Source organism: Lissotriton vulgaris, chromosome 2_1, assembly GCF_964263255.1.
Source record: "Lissotriton vulgaris chromosome 2_1, aLisVul1.2, whole genome shotgun sequence".
Lineage (NCBI taxonomy): Eukaryota > Metazoa > Chordata > Amphibia > Caudata > Salamandridae > Lissotriton > Lissotriton vulgaris.
This window is the reverse complement of record NC_141687.1, coordinates 1,725,807,201-1,725,819,703: the sequence shown is the minus strand read 5'-3', so window position 1 is coordinate 1,725,819,703 and position 12,503 is coordinate 1,725,807,201. Positions and strand designations below refer to the sequence as shown.

Below are 12,503 nucleotides of genomic sequence, written 5' to 3'. Positions count from 1 at the left end.
TATTGTGAAGCGTTCTGACACCTTCAGGTAAAGTCTGCGCTATATAAAAATGCATAAAATAAATAAATAAATAAAAAATTGTGTATTGTATAAAATGTGCTGAATTGTGTTCTGGTCTGGTTTGATGTTAGCCATCTGTCGCACATGTTCACTTCTTTTTAGGGGTATATGACATACACGCAATTTGCTTTTGTGAGATTGTGTGAGATGTAAAAAGTATGTTAAATTATACAAAAAGCTAAATCGATATTCGGCACAATGAGGCTAATTTACAAGCCCATTGCACTGCTGGTGCATCACTTTTAATATAGGAAAAAAGTGACTTACCGGCGGTGCAAGGGGGTTGTAAATAAGCTCCTATATGTTGGAGCACAATGTGTCCTCACTTCCTTTATAAATGTGAGGATGCATTTGAAGCTAAAAAATAGTGCAGGCAACAAAACAAGACATCTCATTTACAAGGCCCGTGCGCCACCAGAGTGTCATTTTTCATGACTCCCTGGTGGCACTTTGTCCTGGTCCATATTTACAAGGCAGCACTAGGGCACTTTGCATGGCTTAACGCTGCCTTGTAAATATTGTTTACTTTGACGCAGTTTTCTGAGTTAAAGGGGCATGTAATTGGTGTTGCTTTGGACGTTACCAGCAACACCCATGGCTTTTTGAAACTGCCCCAGATTTACAAGGAATCGTAAATCTGAGGCAGCCAAAAAACGTAGGGAACAAAACGCCAATAATGGTTGTACAGGAGGGTGTTCCTGCCTGCACAACAACAATAATCCCTGCAACGCAGGCAACCTTGCATCATGGTGCAGGGGTGTCTGCATTGGCGTACTGGCTGCTTTTTATGCACAGGGTGAGTAGAGGAAGGTTCAGTATTCTTAAAAATATGGCACATTAATGCACTTAGACAATGACGCAGCTTGACGCAGCAAAATAACTTGCAGCACCAGGCTGCGCTATTGTCTTGTAAACATGCCCCAGGGTGTCATAGACAGCAGCTTTTCGAGTTGAAGTCATTAGCGTTTTTCCCATGTTTCATGCTAAATTGTTGACACGAACAGCATGTAATTATGTTATATGGTCTTATAGAGTCACTTTGGGTATTTCGCGTATTAAGTGTAATGGCACATAACTGAAACTATGTGAAACTACGCCTGTTTAAAGCACATTTCGTATAGATCTACTTTTTACACTTGCATTGCGACCACTGTTTATTAAATCCAAATAATTTGAGAATTATCAACCTTTTTTTTCTTCAAATTGTATGTGAGCAGTGTATTGGGAAAACTTACTATCAGTAAACGTTGAATCGGATCGGGATTGGCCCACCGTCATGTTGTTATATCCAGCCAAGATCTTCGGCAGGCAATACTTCGCTTGAGCTACGAATAAAAAAAGGGTCTGAATTAAAATCTCGCGCTGTGAGTGAAAGAAGCCATGAACTCACACATTGGGGCATATTATCAAGGAACGAAGTTAAAATTATCGCCGCTATAGTGGCAGAAAACTGCCGCTAAAGCAGCGATAATGGGCTTGATAATATGCCCTGTGAATTCCCATAGAAGACCATGTTCACAGCAGAACATGGGCTTCTATTGGAATTCTCAAGGGCGTATTATCAAGCCCATTATCGCCGTTTTAGCGGCGGTTTTCTGTCGCTAAAGTGGCGATAATTGTAATGCTGTACCTTGAAAATATGCCTGTTCCCCTTGTCAGTATTAACACAAGTGTCTTTCCTGCTACCCTCAGTGAGGCACAATCACACCTTGTACATTCTCACACCCACTTTCCCGTGATTGACTCAGTATTGGGGGGTCCGGCACTGAGCTGTAAAATATCTTCACTCACACCTTTGGTCCAGACACTAGCGAAGTCTTTACCTACAAGAGGTTTCTGCAGACGAGATGGATGGACAGATTGCAGATGAAGTAAAGTAAAATAAGCTAACAAATTATTAAAATCAAATAAATAATTCTGAGAATAAAGCCCCACCTGCTGACATCTGTGTGACCCTCGTGCCCTGTTTTCGAATCAAAGCAGTAACTGCTCAGACTTTCATGCGTTATCGATAAGCACCGTTTGATAGAGTATAGTAAATATGTGATACATTGTAAAGACAAAGCTGCGGCGTTAAGTATTATTAAGAGCCAAGGGGCATATTATCAAGAACAGTGTTCAAATGATCTGGTGTCAACCTTGGCTTCCATTGGAATTCTCCAGAGCATATTATCAAGCCCATGATCGCCGTTTGAGCTGCAGTTTTCTGCCGCTAAACCGGCGATAATTGTAATGCCGTTCTTGATAATATGCCCCATGTTATTATTTTTGTAGTGAGGCAATGAAGTGTTGAACACTTCTAGGCACGCCCCTAATTGGTGGACTCTGCCATTTTTATCAGAAAGGCACAACTTAATATAGTTATAAGCGGCGCATTATTATAATTTAAGACTGAACCGAGCCAAGAGTAGGGCTCATTTATTTAGCACACATAGTTAAAGCCTGGACTGAAGGAAAAAGCAGAGAGTTCCTGCATGAAGCGGGCATCTGCATTTCAAAGCACTTCCGGTGAGAGTCCATGGAAAGTTACAGCCTGGAGGAGTCTGCGTAATGCGAAAGGAAACTGCAGGATTTTATATTGACAATGAAAGGCAGCAGCCTCGACCATTCAAGGGGTAGGACTTCAGGCGCAGGTAGTTCTTAGAAGCCATCGGCACTGAGGGAGTGAGTGGCGTCAGCCTAGAGGAGTAGGACTAAAAATCACGGGGCGCGTCGGAGATTTGTGCCATGAGAAAAATCATGCAGCCTTTGGGAAAAGCAGTCATAACCAAGGTCGAAACTAAATGCGTGGACTAGACTGTAACCAGGCCGTGGTGTGGGGTTCACTCCATACCAACTAGTGCAGCAGGTGCAGTGGCACCGAGCTCAGAGCTCTGAGGGGGCCGATTGAACCATGATAATTGCTATTTTTACTACCCTGTCAAAGGGGTAATTTTTCTTGCTTGCACCAGGGCCCACAGCATCTATATTGAACATGTAACATTACAACGCAATCAAAATGATCGCGGTACGTTACATCGCAGTTTTTACAACGCAAGTTGTTACAACGACTTGCTCTAGAGGGCGCTGGACTTAGGAATAGTATGATTTACTATTCCAACACCAGTCTACGAACAGTAGGGAAGGTGTTGGAATAGTAAATCATACTATTCCTTAGGGTAGAGCGCCATCCAGCGCAAGTCGTTGTAACGACTTGCATTGTAATTCCCGCGATGTAAAGGCATTGCGATGCCATGACTGCGTGGTAATGGATTTTTCCCATCTATGCTTCTTGCACCCTCCAATGGAAACACCACCAGTCATCCTCCTGGAAAGCAGGAGCAGGGTCAGCACTTAATTTGTGCCAGTGGTTTCCAGTGCTGAGTACAGGATTTTAATTGTCAGCACCGGCTAGTGACAGTCCACCACATGGTGGCACTGTCTTTTTCATTTTAAAATGAGCACAGCAAATGTGTTTATTAAGTCTATATACATTGAAAAATGAACAATACCAGCCTCTCATGCCATTATAATAGCTTTGTGTGGGCTGCAATAGTCTGAAGTGTCACACTTGTAGGGTCGCCATGGTTAGGTGTTCTGCAGGTACTGTCATTAGCAGCGCTGCCAGGGTATGGGTGGTGTAGGCTGCCGTGCCTTCTGAGAAGGTCCCTGGCACTTACTTTTTTACGAATTAAGCACTGAGCAGGGTGAAGTTATGGGGATTCTTTTAACGAGTAGAGGATTGGTAGGGTATTCAGTATAAAATGTCAAGAAAGCTGAAATGTAACACTGAAATCATTTATAAGCTTCTACTGCTAAAGTGTGGAGAAATCGAACACTAAAAGCAGAGACTGCCAGGGATGGGACTGGTAACCAGGAACATTCACAAAAGCCCTTCCGAGGGTTTGTGTGCAGGGCAAGCAGTGGCCACTAAGATGCTCATGTGAAGGAAGCTTGTCACCAGGGCATACACAGTCTTTGGCCATTGGACTTTCCACTAGACACAACACATTTTTGGGAGAAACTAATATCAGGAGAAACCTAAAAGAACAGCTAGGTTTTTAGGTGGGTTTGAGGCTGAAAATAAGGGTAGGTGTTTTATATTTCTGAGATGCTCTAGCCACCTCCATTTCTGGCTGCAGGCCATAGATGGCACAGTCTCATGAGGCCCAAATACAGAAACGTTGTATTGGTGCAAAAAAAATCAAAAACAAGCTACTCCAATGTGCACCTTTTTTGCTACTTGGAAATAGCTTTAGTAAAAAAAAAGTGAATGATGCAAATTATATTGGCTCAAGGCAAACGTTTTGCACCCAGGGAAGATACGCAGCAAATTAAATAGAAATTTTATTAATGTAATAATTTACAGAGACAAGGATCCAATTTTGCATTTTTGCACCATAAATGTCATTTCAATGCCAACAATTGTTCCATGGTTCCATTTAGGTACTTCATGAGCTCACAGAAGGATTTCTGATAGGTGTAAATTGTATTAATATTAAAGATTTCCATGTTATGAGCGCATAAAAATACGCGGATCAAAACCCCTCTGTGAGCTTGTTGGCATTCACAAGCTCTTCTCCATTCACTCACTACTCTGGGAAGGCTCGGTGTTTTATACCAACAAAGGGAAGGAGTAAGTCCCATTTCAAGGTGTAAAGGAGAGCAGTTTACATCTAAACCTGGAGGGGCAGTGGGGGTGGGGGGGGGGGGGGGGGAGGCTTTAACGAAGGGGGGAAAATAGTCCCAATAGAGGAAAAAGAAGAAAAGAACAAAATGTGTAATAGGTCATCATGCTTCAAGCCTACCCCAGGGTTGCTATGTACACTATGTATAATTGGAGCCTGGGGAACAAGCAGCATGTGTGGAAAGGAAACTTGCACCTGGCGCACTACTGGGAATGTTTGCGCATTCCCAGGAGTAGTGAATCGGTGCCCAATTGTTGGAGTCCTACTATCAGTACTACTTTGTAAAATATTTTCTTCACATTTCAAATGTGAAAGACAGGTTTTAGGTTGTAGAAGTGTCTTCCTTTTTAATATATAAATGTGAACCATAATGCAAAATCAGTTGTTCTGTTTCTTTCAATAAAGATAATAAAGGACAAGTACTTGTTTCTGAAAAACTTCCTTTTATGTGTACGATAATTTTAAAGAAACAAGGCATATGTTTTAAAACGCTTATCAAATAATTTTTCTCCGAATTTCCTCAACCTGTACAGAACCTATACAAAACTATTTCTGTAATATAGGCTGAAGCAAAATTAGTTTACTCAATTTCCAACGGCAAAATGCAGTCGTTACAGTTTTACCCCAGTGCAAGCGTTTTGTAATATGTCCAATGTTCTCTTCTTTTTTGTGGTGGAACCTTCAGGAGAGTGGAAAAAGCTTAGAGGGCAGGAAGTGGGTGAATATTTTACAAAAGAACTGATGGTATCTCCTGAAGTAAGCCTAATGTATCTAGACGCCAGCCTTGGCAAGGTGGCTACATAGGAGTTGAGATATGAAGGACAATCTCATGAGAATACACGGTAGAAGCTACGGGGGTCCCTCATAACAGAGGAAGAGATCGGGAGCTGTGAGGACTCTGCAAGATCTCTTCACCGTGGTACATTTTTTATTACAATGACTATTATATGCAAATTAGTTAATAAGTGTATTTATCATGTATTTGCAAGGTCCAGTGTTTGGGAAATGAGAGAATTTAGACACAAAGAGGGCTAATAATTTGATCCAATGAACATGCTCCAAGCAAAAGTGTGGCCTACTGGTTCCAGAGACAGTGCTTAATTTGAGCCGGTGGTTACAGGGGGGGCCCACTGGTACTAATTTTTGGGGATCAGCACTTCTTTTTCCTAATCAGTCTTTGACCCAGAGTAGGTCAGGGAAAAACATATGAGGGGGAAAGAAGGAGGAAGTGAAAGACGGAAAAATAGTAACAAAAATGCAGAAAGAAGTGATGAAAAATAACCTTCAGGCATGAGATAAGGAGACATGGAGTGTTTGGTGGCGGATTAAAGATACATGAGATGAAAATGAAACTACACAGCCTTGCTATTTGTCACCCATGACATTCGATAGCATCAGCCGCAGGCATTTTAGCAAAGCTTTGGGCCCTGGCACTTAATCTTTTACAAATGAAACACTGGTCAGAGCCAATATATTACCAGCTTGAGCACATTTCACCCTGGTGACAAATGATGGTAAGCCACCTTAATATTATGAAACTTCTGAACACCACAGGATCCTTTGTGACCAGACAGATTTGCAACCCATAGAACTCTTGAGGATCTCTGCATTGCAGTTTGGTTGTCGTTGCCAGAAGCTAAATCTGCAAAGCTTGGAGTCTGGTAGAGGAAGAACCCATCAAGCCGGCAGTAACCCTATTGTGTAACTGAGCCTCTAGGGCTTTTCACTGGATGGGAACCTGAGTTCCTGAGCCAAATGGAAATTTTCCTTAATGAGTAATGACACTAGAACATTGACCTCAAAGCATATAAAGGCAGCACTTACATCTGAGGACACAATAGAGTCACAAAGATCGCATAGACCTACATTGAGGCCGTAGGTGCCCCAACATAGGAACATTTGTGAAGATAACTCGATGAGTTTGAAGCCAGGCGGTAATTACTACTGCCAGGAGAAAACAAAGTAGCCTAAGCCCAGTTAGCAATTATAGTTTGACTGGATTTGCTAATTTTTTAAGGTAGAGGGTGTGAAATGCATGATCCAAGAGCAAGGAGCTCCGGTCTAAAGGAAAACCTATCTCAAAAAGTAGTCTGTTGAAGGCGGTGTTGGACACAAGCCAGGTTTTCTATCATAGTTGTTTTCATTAAGCCAAACCCTGGCACTTCCATATGCTTGAGCTAAAGCAAACATGGCTTTAGCGATCAGAGAACATGGCGCGTTATTTTACCTGTGTGAAGGCAGAGAGCCGCCAGCAGTAGGAGCCATACTTGCAGCTGTGACCCCATCCTTCCGTCTGTCCTGCTGAGAGGGCCACATATTCTTGAGGGCTCATTCTCTGTTCTTATAGGCCAAAAACTTGGCTTTCCTCCCAGATTGCTTCGCTCAGGATCCTGGAAAGGTGGGGACTGTTTCACCTTGTGCGTAAAATATTATGAAATCAATTACTTAGACTGGCAGGACAAAAGACAGGTTTTCTTTTGAAGTGTTGAAGTCGCAATTATACTTTTTATTGGTCAGCCAGAAATGGGTTGAGCACTCTGGTGTTCCGAAGGGAAGTTAATTGATTTTCAATATGCCTACCTGTGTGGTTCTTCACAGTATTATATGTCCACAGAAAGCTCCATTTGCAAGCCTCCTGTCACAACCCAGGAGTTGGAGTGATCTTTTCAACTACCCTCCATAGGCGCAATATTACCAGTGCTTAATTTGTAGAAAAATAATCTCCAGGGCCCTCGTCAGGAGGACACTGCAGCTTGGGACCTCTGTTGCATCTGCCAGCGCTGCCAATGACAGTGTCAACACAACAACTAACCATCACACTCTTACAAGTGTGACAATTCATACTATTTCAGGCCCCCAAAGCTACAAGAATGGCTTCCGAGGCAGGTATTGGTCAATTTAAATGTAAATTGAATTGATGAACAGCTGTTGTTGTGCTCATACCTAAACCAGCCAGGCAGACAGAAACACCATGTGGCAGACTGTCAAAAGCTCTGGTGCTGGCAATTTAGTGCTGGTGTCGAGCCCCGGAAAGCCCTGGCTCAAATTAACCACTGTATTGAAGACAATGGTTTATAGGGATTGTGCAGTTATCAGAGTTGCCTGGCTCCCACAGCTGTCCAGCAGTGGATGCTTTGCTTGTTGGCCTTGTCAGTGTCGGAAAACAAGCCAAAAACGGTAGGTGGATGGAAAGGGAACTCACCTTTGAAACCTTCTTGTGAAAGAGCCAAAGACTGAAAGACCCTGTGGAGTGAACTAATTTCGCCTGTAGTATGGCAGTGCCTCAGCAGTGAAACTAAAACCTACAATGAATTAACCAGTCGATCTTAGAAATTGCCCATTGCCCCAGAGAGAGATATCTGATTTTTAATGCACAAATAGACTAACAAGCCCGAAAAACAAAGAACTTGACAGATTAGCTCTATGTTAATATGTAAGGTCAAAGGGACACAGAAGAAAAGACAATGGGCCTAATTCACAAAGGTAACTTACACTTTTGAGTCAGGTTACACTTTTGAGTACGTATACTACTTTTTATTATACACAAACTCTGGCCTTGATTCACAAAGATAACTTACACTTTCAAGTAAATTCACACTTTTAAGTTACGTTTACTACTTTTCAGTATTCAAAAAATGCTTTTGTAATAACTTATACTTGTGAAGTAACTTACACTTTTTTAAGAAGTCCAGCACTACTAATGGCCAACCACTGGTTTTGGAACACCCTTCTGTAGAAAATAATGTAGGCAGGGACTTAAAATAAAACCTCATTGAAAATAATTTGAATTACATTATAATATTTAAAATAGTTTAAAATATCATGAATATAAATGAATGTTAAACAAATATAAAAACAGTACATATATTTACTATTTAATCATAAAAAAATATAATCGAAAATAGGCTATCAAATATTTTTAATTACATAATAAATATGCACTATTTTTTATGTGTGTCTTACATTAATGTTCATTTAATTGTATTTTAACTACTTAGGTTATTAAATACTTTAGATCATTATTTTCTTTGTGAGGGTATTGCTGTACCAGTGGTTGGTAATGTGTAGTTCTGAAATTACTACAGAATTTCAAGTAATTGCAAAAAGTGGAAGTTGCTACAAAACTGCAGTTTGTGAATACTGAAAAGCAGTAAACTTACTCATAAGTACAAACGTACTCAAAGGTGCAGTTTGTAAATCAGACCCACTGAGTGCAAGTTGCTATTAAAAAAACACAGCAGTAAATCCAGCATTTCTCATGGGCAACTACTGGTACTGCAACACCCTCCCAGAGAAAATAATGGCGGTAAGTTAAAATAAAACCAAGCTTGCACTGCTTTGTGTTACATGGCTATTGTATGGTGGGATGTACCACCAGTTGGAAAGGTTGTACTTTCTTCAAGAGGGAGGGCAGTGCTAGAGCCCAAAGTTTTTCTCACACGCCCGGAATAAGGTCAGGGTGCTGAATACTAAAGTTGCGTAATCTTGATTCCACCTGATACCTCTTTAGTCCACCAACAGACAATCCGTCTGTTTATTTCACTCTTGCAGGTTGTTTTCATCCCTGCCTTCTGACTTTGTGACTGTTTTTGCATATTTCTCTTCCTCCTTTTTTCCTCCTTTTGCAGTTTTCTCTCTTTTGCTCTAGGTCAAAGTCTGATTAGGGAAAATAAGTCCTCAAAATTAGGTGCTGGTGAGCACTGCCGGCTCCAATTAAGTACTGTGTGAGGATAATGTAGTGATATCTCAGTGTGCAGTTAAGAGGGAGGGAAAATGAACTTCCTTCAGTCCTGTGAGAGATGCGTAGAGACAGTGGTCAGGTATATACTGAGGACTCCTCATTTGAAAAATACAATTCATTATAACACCTCAGAGATCCATTGGTAAAGAGTTCAGAGGGTCCAAGAGATAGAACTTTCTTCTAAATCCTAAAAGGTGATCATGATATCATGGTAGGCTCCACTGGAGAAGTGTTCGCGTCAGACGTGTATTGATTTTTACCTTAACGATGCACTCTCGTTTACAGTCGGGCTGATCTGGCATAACAGCAAATGAGTGGCATTGATGGAGTTTTGTAATAATAAAAAGCTCCATCATGGTGTCTATTCTTTCAGATCCTGGAAACAGAAAACAATTCACCAGGACCTTTTGTTTCTCAATGTTTGAGTGTTTTGTTGTGTAATTGATAGTTGAGTTCTGCACTGTGTCAGGCATTTGCTATTTCCATAGCATCAGAACATTCTGCTAGCCAAGGCTATGGTGCAGATGTAAAGCATCAAATGGTTGAAAAATGTAAATGCTGGGTAATGGAACACTAGGGCATGAATGCCGTCATCACGACAAAGCCATTTATGGCCTGGAGTAGGCCAAAACTCCCAAGCACCAGCATAACAAAGCCCTTTTATACTCCAGATTCTGATAGCTCTATTTCACATATTACTACCTATATAAATTGCAGCCCTACACCTAATTTTAATGAAGTTGATTCCTCCCATTTGGAATCTGACATATCCCTTAAAGATATCATTCAATCAATAGGGGTTGGAACAGCGCAACTACTCATCTGCGAGGGTCTCAAGGTGCTGGGGAATGGGGGGCAGCTCTGTTGAGTCCTGGGGTTATCCGAAGAGCCAAGTCTTGAGGTCCTTCCTGAACTGGGATAGTGTGGGAGCTTGCCGGAGGTGGAGGTTATTCCAGACTTTGGCTGTGGGCTAGCAGGAGGACTTTCCTCCCGTTCTGCTCTTGTAAACACGTGGGACAGTGGCCAAAAAGAGATTGGCTGATGGTAGGTGCCTTTTGGCTGCATGGAAGGAAAGGTGGTTGTTCAGATATGTGGGTTTGGTGTTGTGAAGGGACTTGAATTCGTAGTGAGGAGTTTGAAAGTTGTTCTTCTTTCAACTTGGAGATCACAGAGATGTTGGGTGATGTGACTGCAATGGGCGATATCGAGCATCAGTCTGGTTGCGGCGTTCTGGGTAGCCTGGAGTTTGCAAAGGAGTTTCTTGTTAATTCCGGCATAGAGAGCGTTGACATCGTCCAGTCTGCTGCTGATAAGAGCATACATGACAGTTTTTCTGGTTTCAGATGGGATCCATCTGAACTTCTTTCGAAGCATACAGAGGGTGTTGAAGGAGGTTAAGGAATAAGGATACAGTGATTATCTGACAGTTCATCATGAGTGATGAGTCTAGTATGATGCTGAGGTTTCAAGCATGGTCCTTTAGGGTAGGGGATTTCTGAGAGTGGGAGGGCCACCAGGAGTCATCCCATGTGGAGGGGGTGGAGCCAAGTATGAGGACTTCTGTTTTCTCAGAGTTGAGTTTCAGGCAGCTGTTCTTCATCCAGGTGGGGATGGCTTTCATCCCTTCTTGGAAGTTGTGCTCGATGACATTGGGTTCGTTGGTAAGGGAGAGGATCAGCTCGGTGTCATCAGCATTGAAGAAAATAAATGTTGAGCCTGTTGTTCCTGGCGATGGTTGCGAAGGGGGTCATGTAGCCGTTGAAGAGGGTGGGGCTGAGGGAGGAGGCCTGGGGCACTTCACAGTCTGTCTCTGTTGGTTCCAAGAGAAAGGGAGGGAGCCTGACCAACTGAGTTCTGCCGGTGAGGAAGGAGCAAATCCAGTCAAGGTTCTTGCCATGAATTCTGGCGTCATAGAGTCTGGTGGCTGGGGGGGGGGGGGCGGAGGAAGACAATGTCAAACGCAGCTGAGAGATCCAGGAGGATGAGGGATGCCATTTTGCCCTCGTCAAGGAGGGAGTGGACGTCGTTGGTGGTAGCGAGTAGGGTGGTCTCGGTGGTGTGGTTGCAGCGGAATCTGGGTTTGGAGATGTCCAGGACATTGTTAGCTAGAATGAAGTTCGCAAGCTGGATGTTGACAGCCTTTTCCATGAACTTAGCTAAGAAAGGAAGCTGGGATATGGTTCTGAAGTACTTGAGGACTGTCGGGTCTGGGGCGGGTTTCTTCTGGAGTGGGTTGACTTTGGCAAGTTTTGAGTTGTCAGGGATGGTGCAGTCTCAAAGGAACAAAGCTTGAGTGCGATGGCAGAGGTGGCTCTGTGGAAGATGTGATATGGCAGAGGTCTGAGTGTGGCCCGGAGTAGATGCTTTTCATGTTCTTCAAGGTGTCTTCTGTTGTGAGTGGGGTCCATTAGAGAAGGGTCTGTTGGGTAGTGTTACATGGAGGGGAAGTTGGAGTGGTGAGAGGAAGTTTTGGTTGTTGAAGTTGTCAGAGATCATCTCAGTCTTAAGGTGGGAGAAGGTGCTGAGTTTGTTGCAGAGGCCTTGGGAGGGTTGAATGTATGTTGTTTCGCTGCGGGGTTTGACAAATTCCTTGATGATGTAAATGAGTTATTTGGTGTGGTGAGCGTTGTTTAGGATTCTGTCTTGGAGGGATTTCTTCCTTGTGGATTTGATGAGATGGTGGTGATTTGATGAGATGGTGGTGAGCTATTACTGATGCTCTCAAAACATTAAAACCCAACAAGTTTCCAGGACCAGATCGATTTACATCTGAATTTTACTCCCATTTTTCAACACTTTTATTCCCCTGGTTCCTTAAACTATATCACTATTTTGCTCATTCCCGAATTGCATCAGGCACTTTTCAAGTAGCACTTATTTGTTTAATCCCAAAAGAAAATAGAAACTCACAATTTTGTAAAAAATGATTGCCCCATCTCCCTGGTTAATATATACTATAACACATGGTCAGTGATGGCTACCGCCCCTCTCCCTGTATACCCACATCAACCCAGAACACAACGAAACGGAACAGG

The 12,503-nt window shown here is 42.5% G+C and overlaps 1 protein-coding gene across 1 annotated transcript in view; it reads right to left on the bottom strand.

Moving 5' to 3' along the window:
• LOC147733193 (mucin-5AC-like) overlaps window positions 1–7,030 on the bottom strand; it is a 245,804-nt gene extending 238,774 nt beyond the window's left edge. The window contains exons 1-2 of the mRNA XM_086957733.1: window positions 6,955–7,030; window positions 1,296–1,385 (exon numbers count right to left, since the gene is read on the bottom strand). Of these exons, the coding sequence (XP_086813859.1) occupies window positions 1,296–1,385; window positions 6,955–7,012 (148 nt within the window). The 5' untranslated portion in view covers window positions 7,013–7,030. The remainder of the gene's footprint in view (window positions 1–1,295; window positions 1,386–6,954) is intronic.
• Window positions 7,031–12,503: the final 5,473 nt, after the last annotated feature.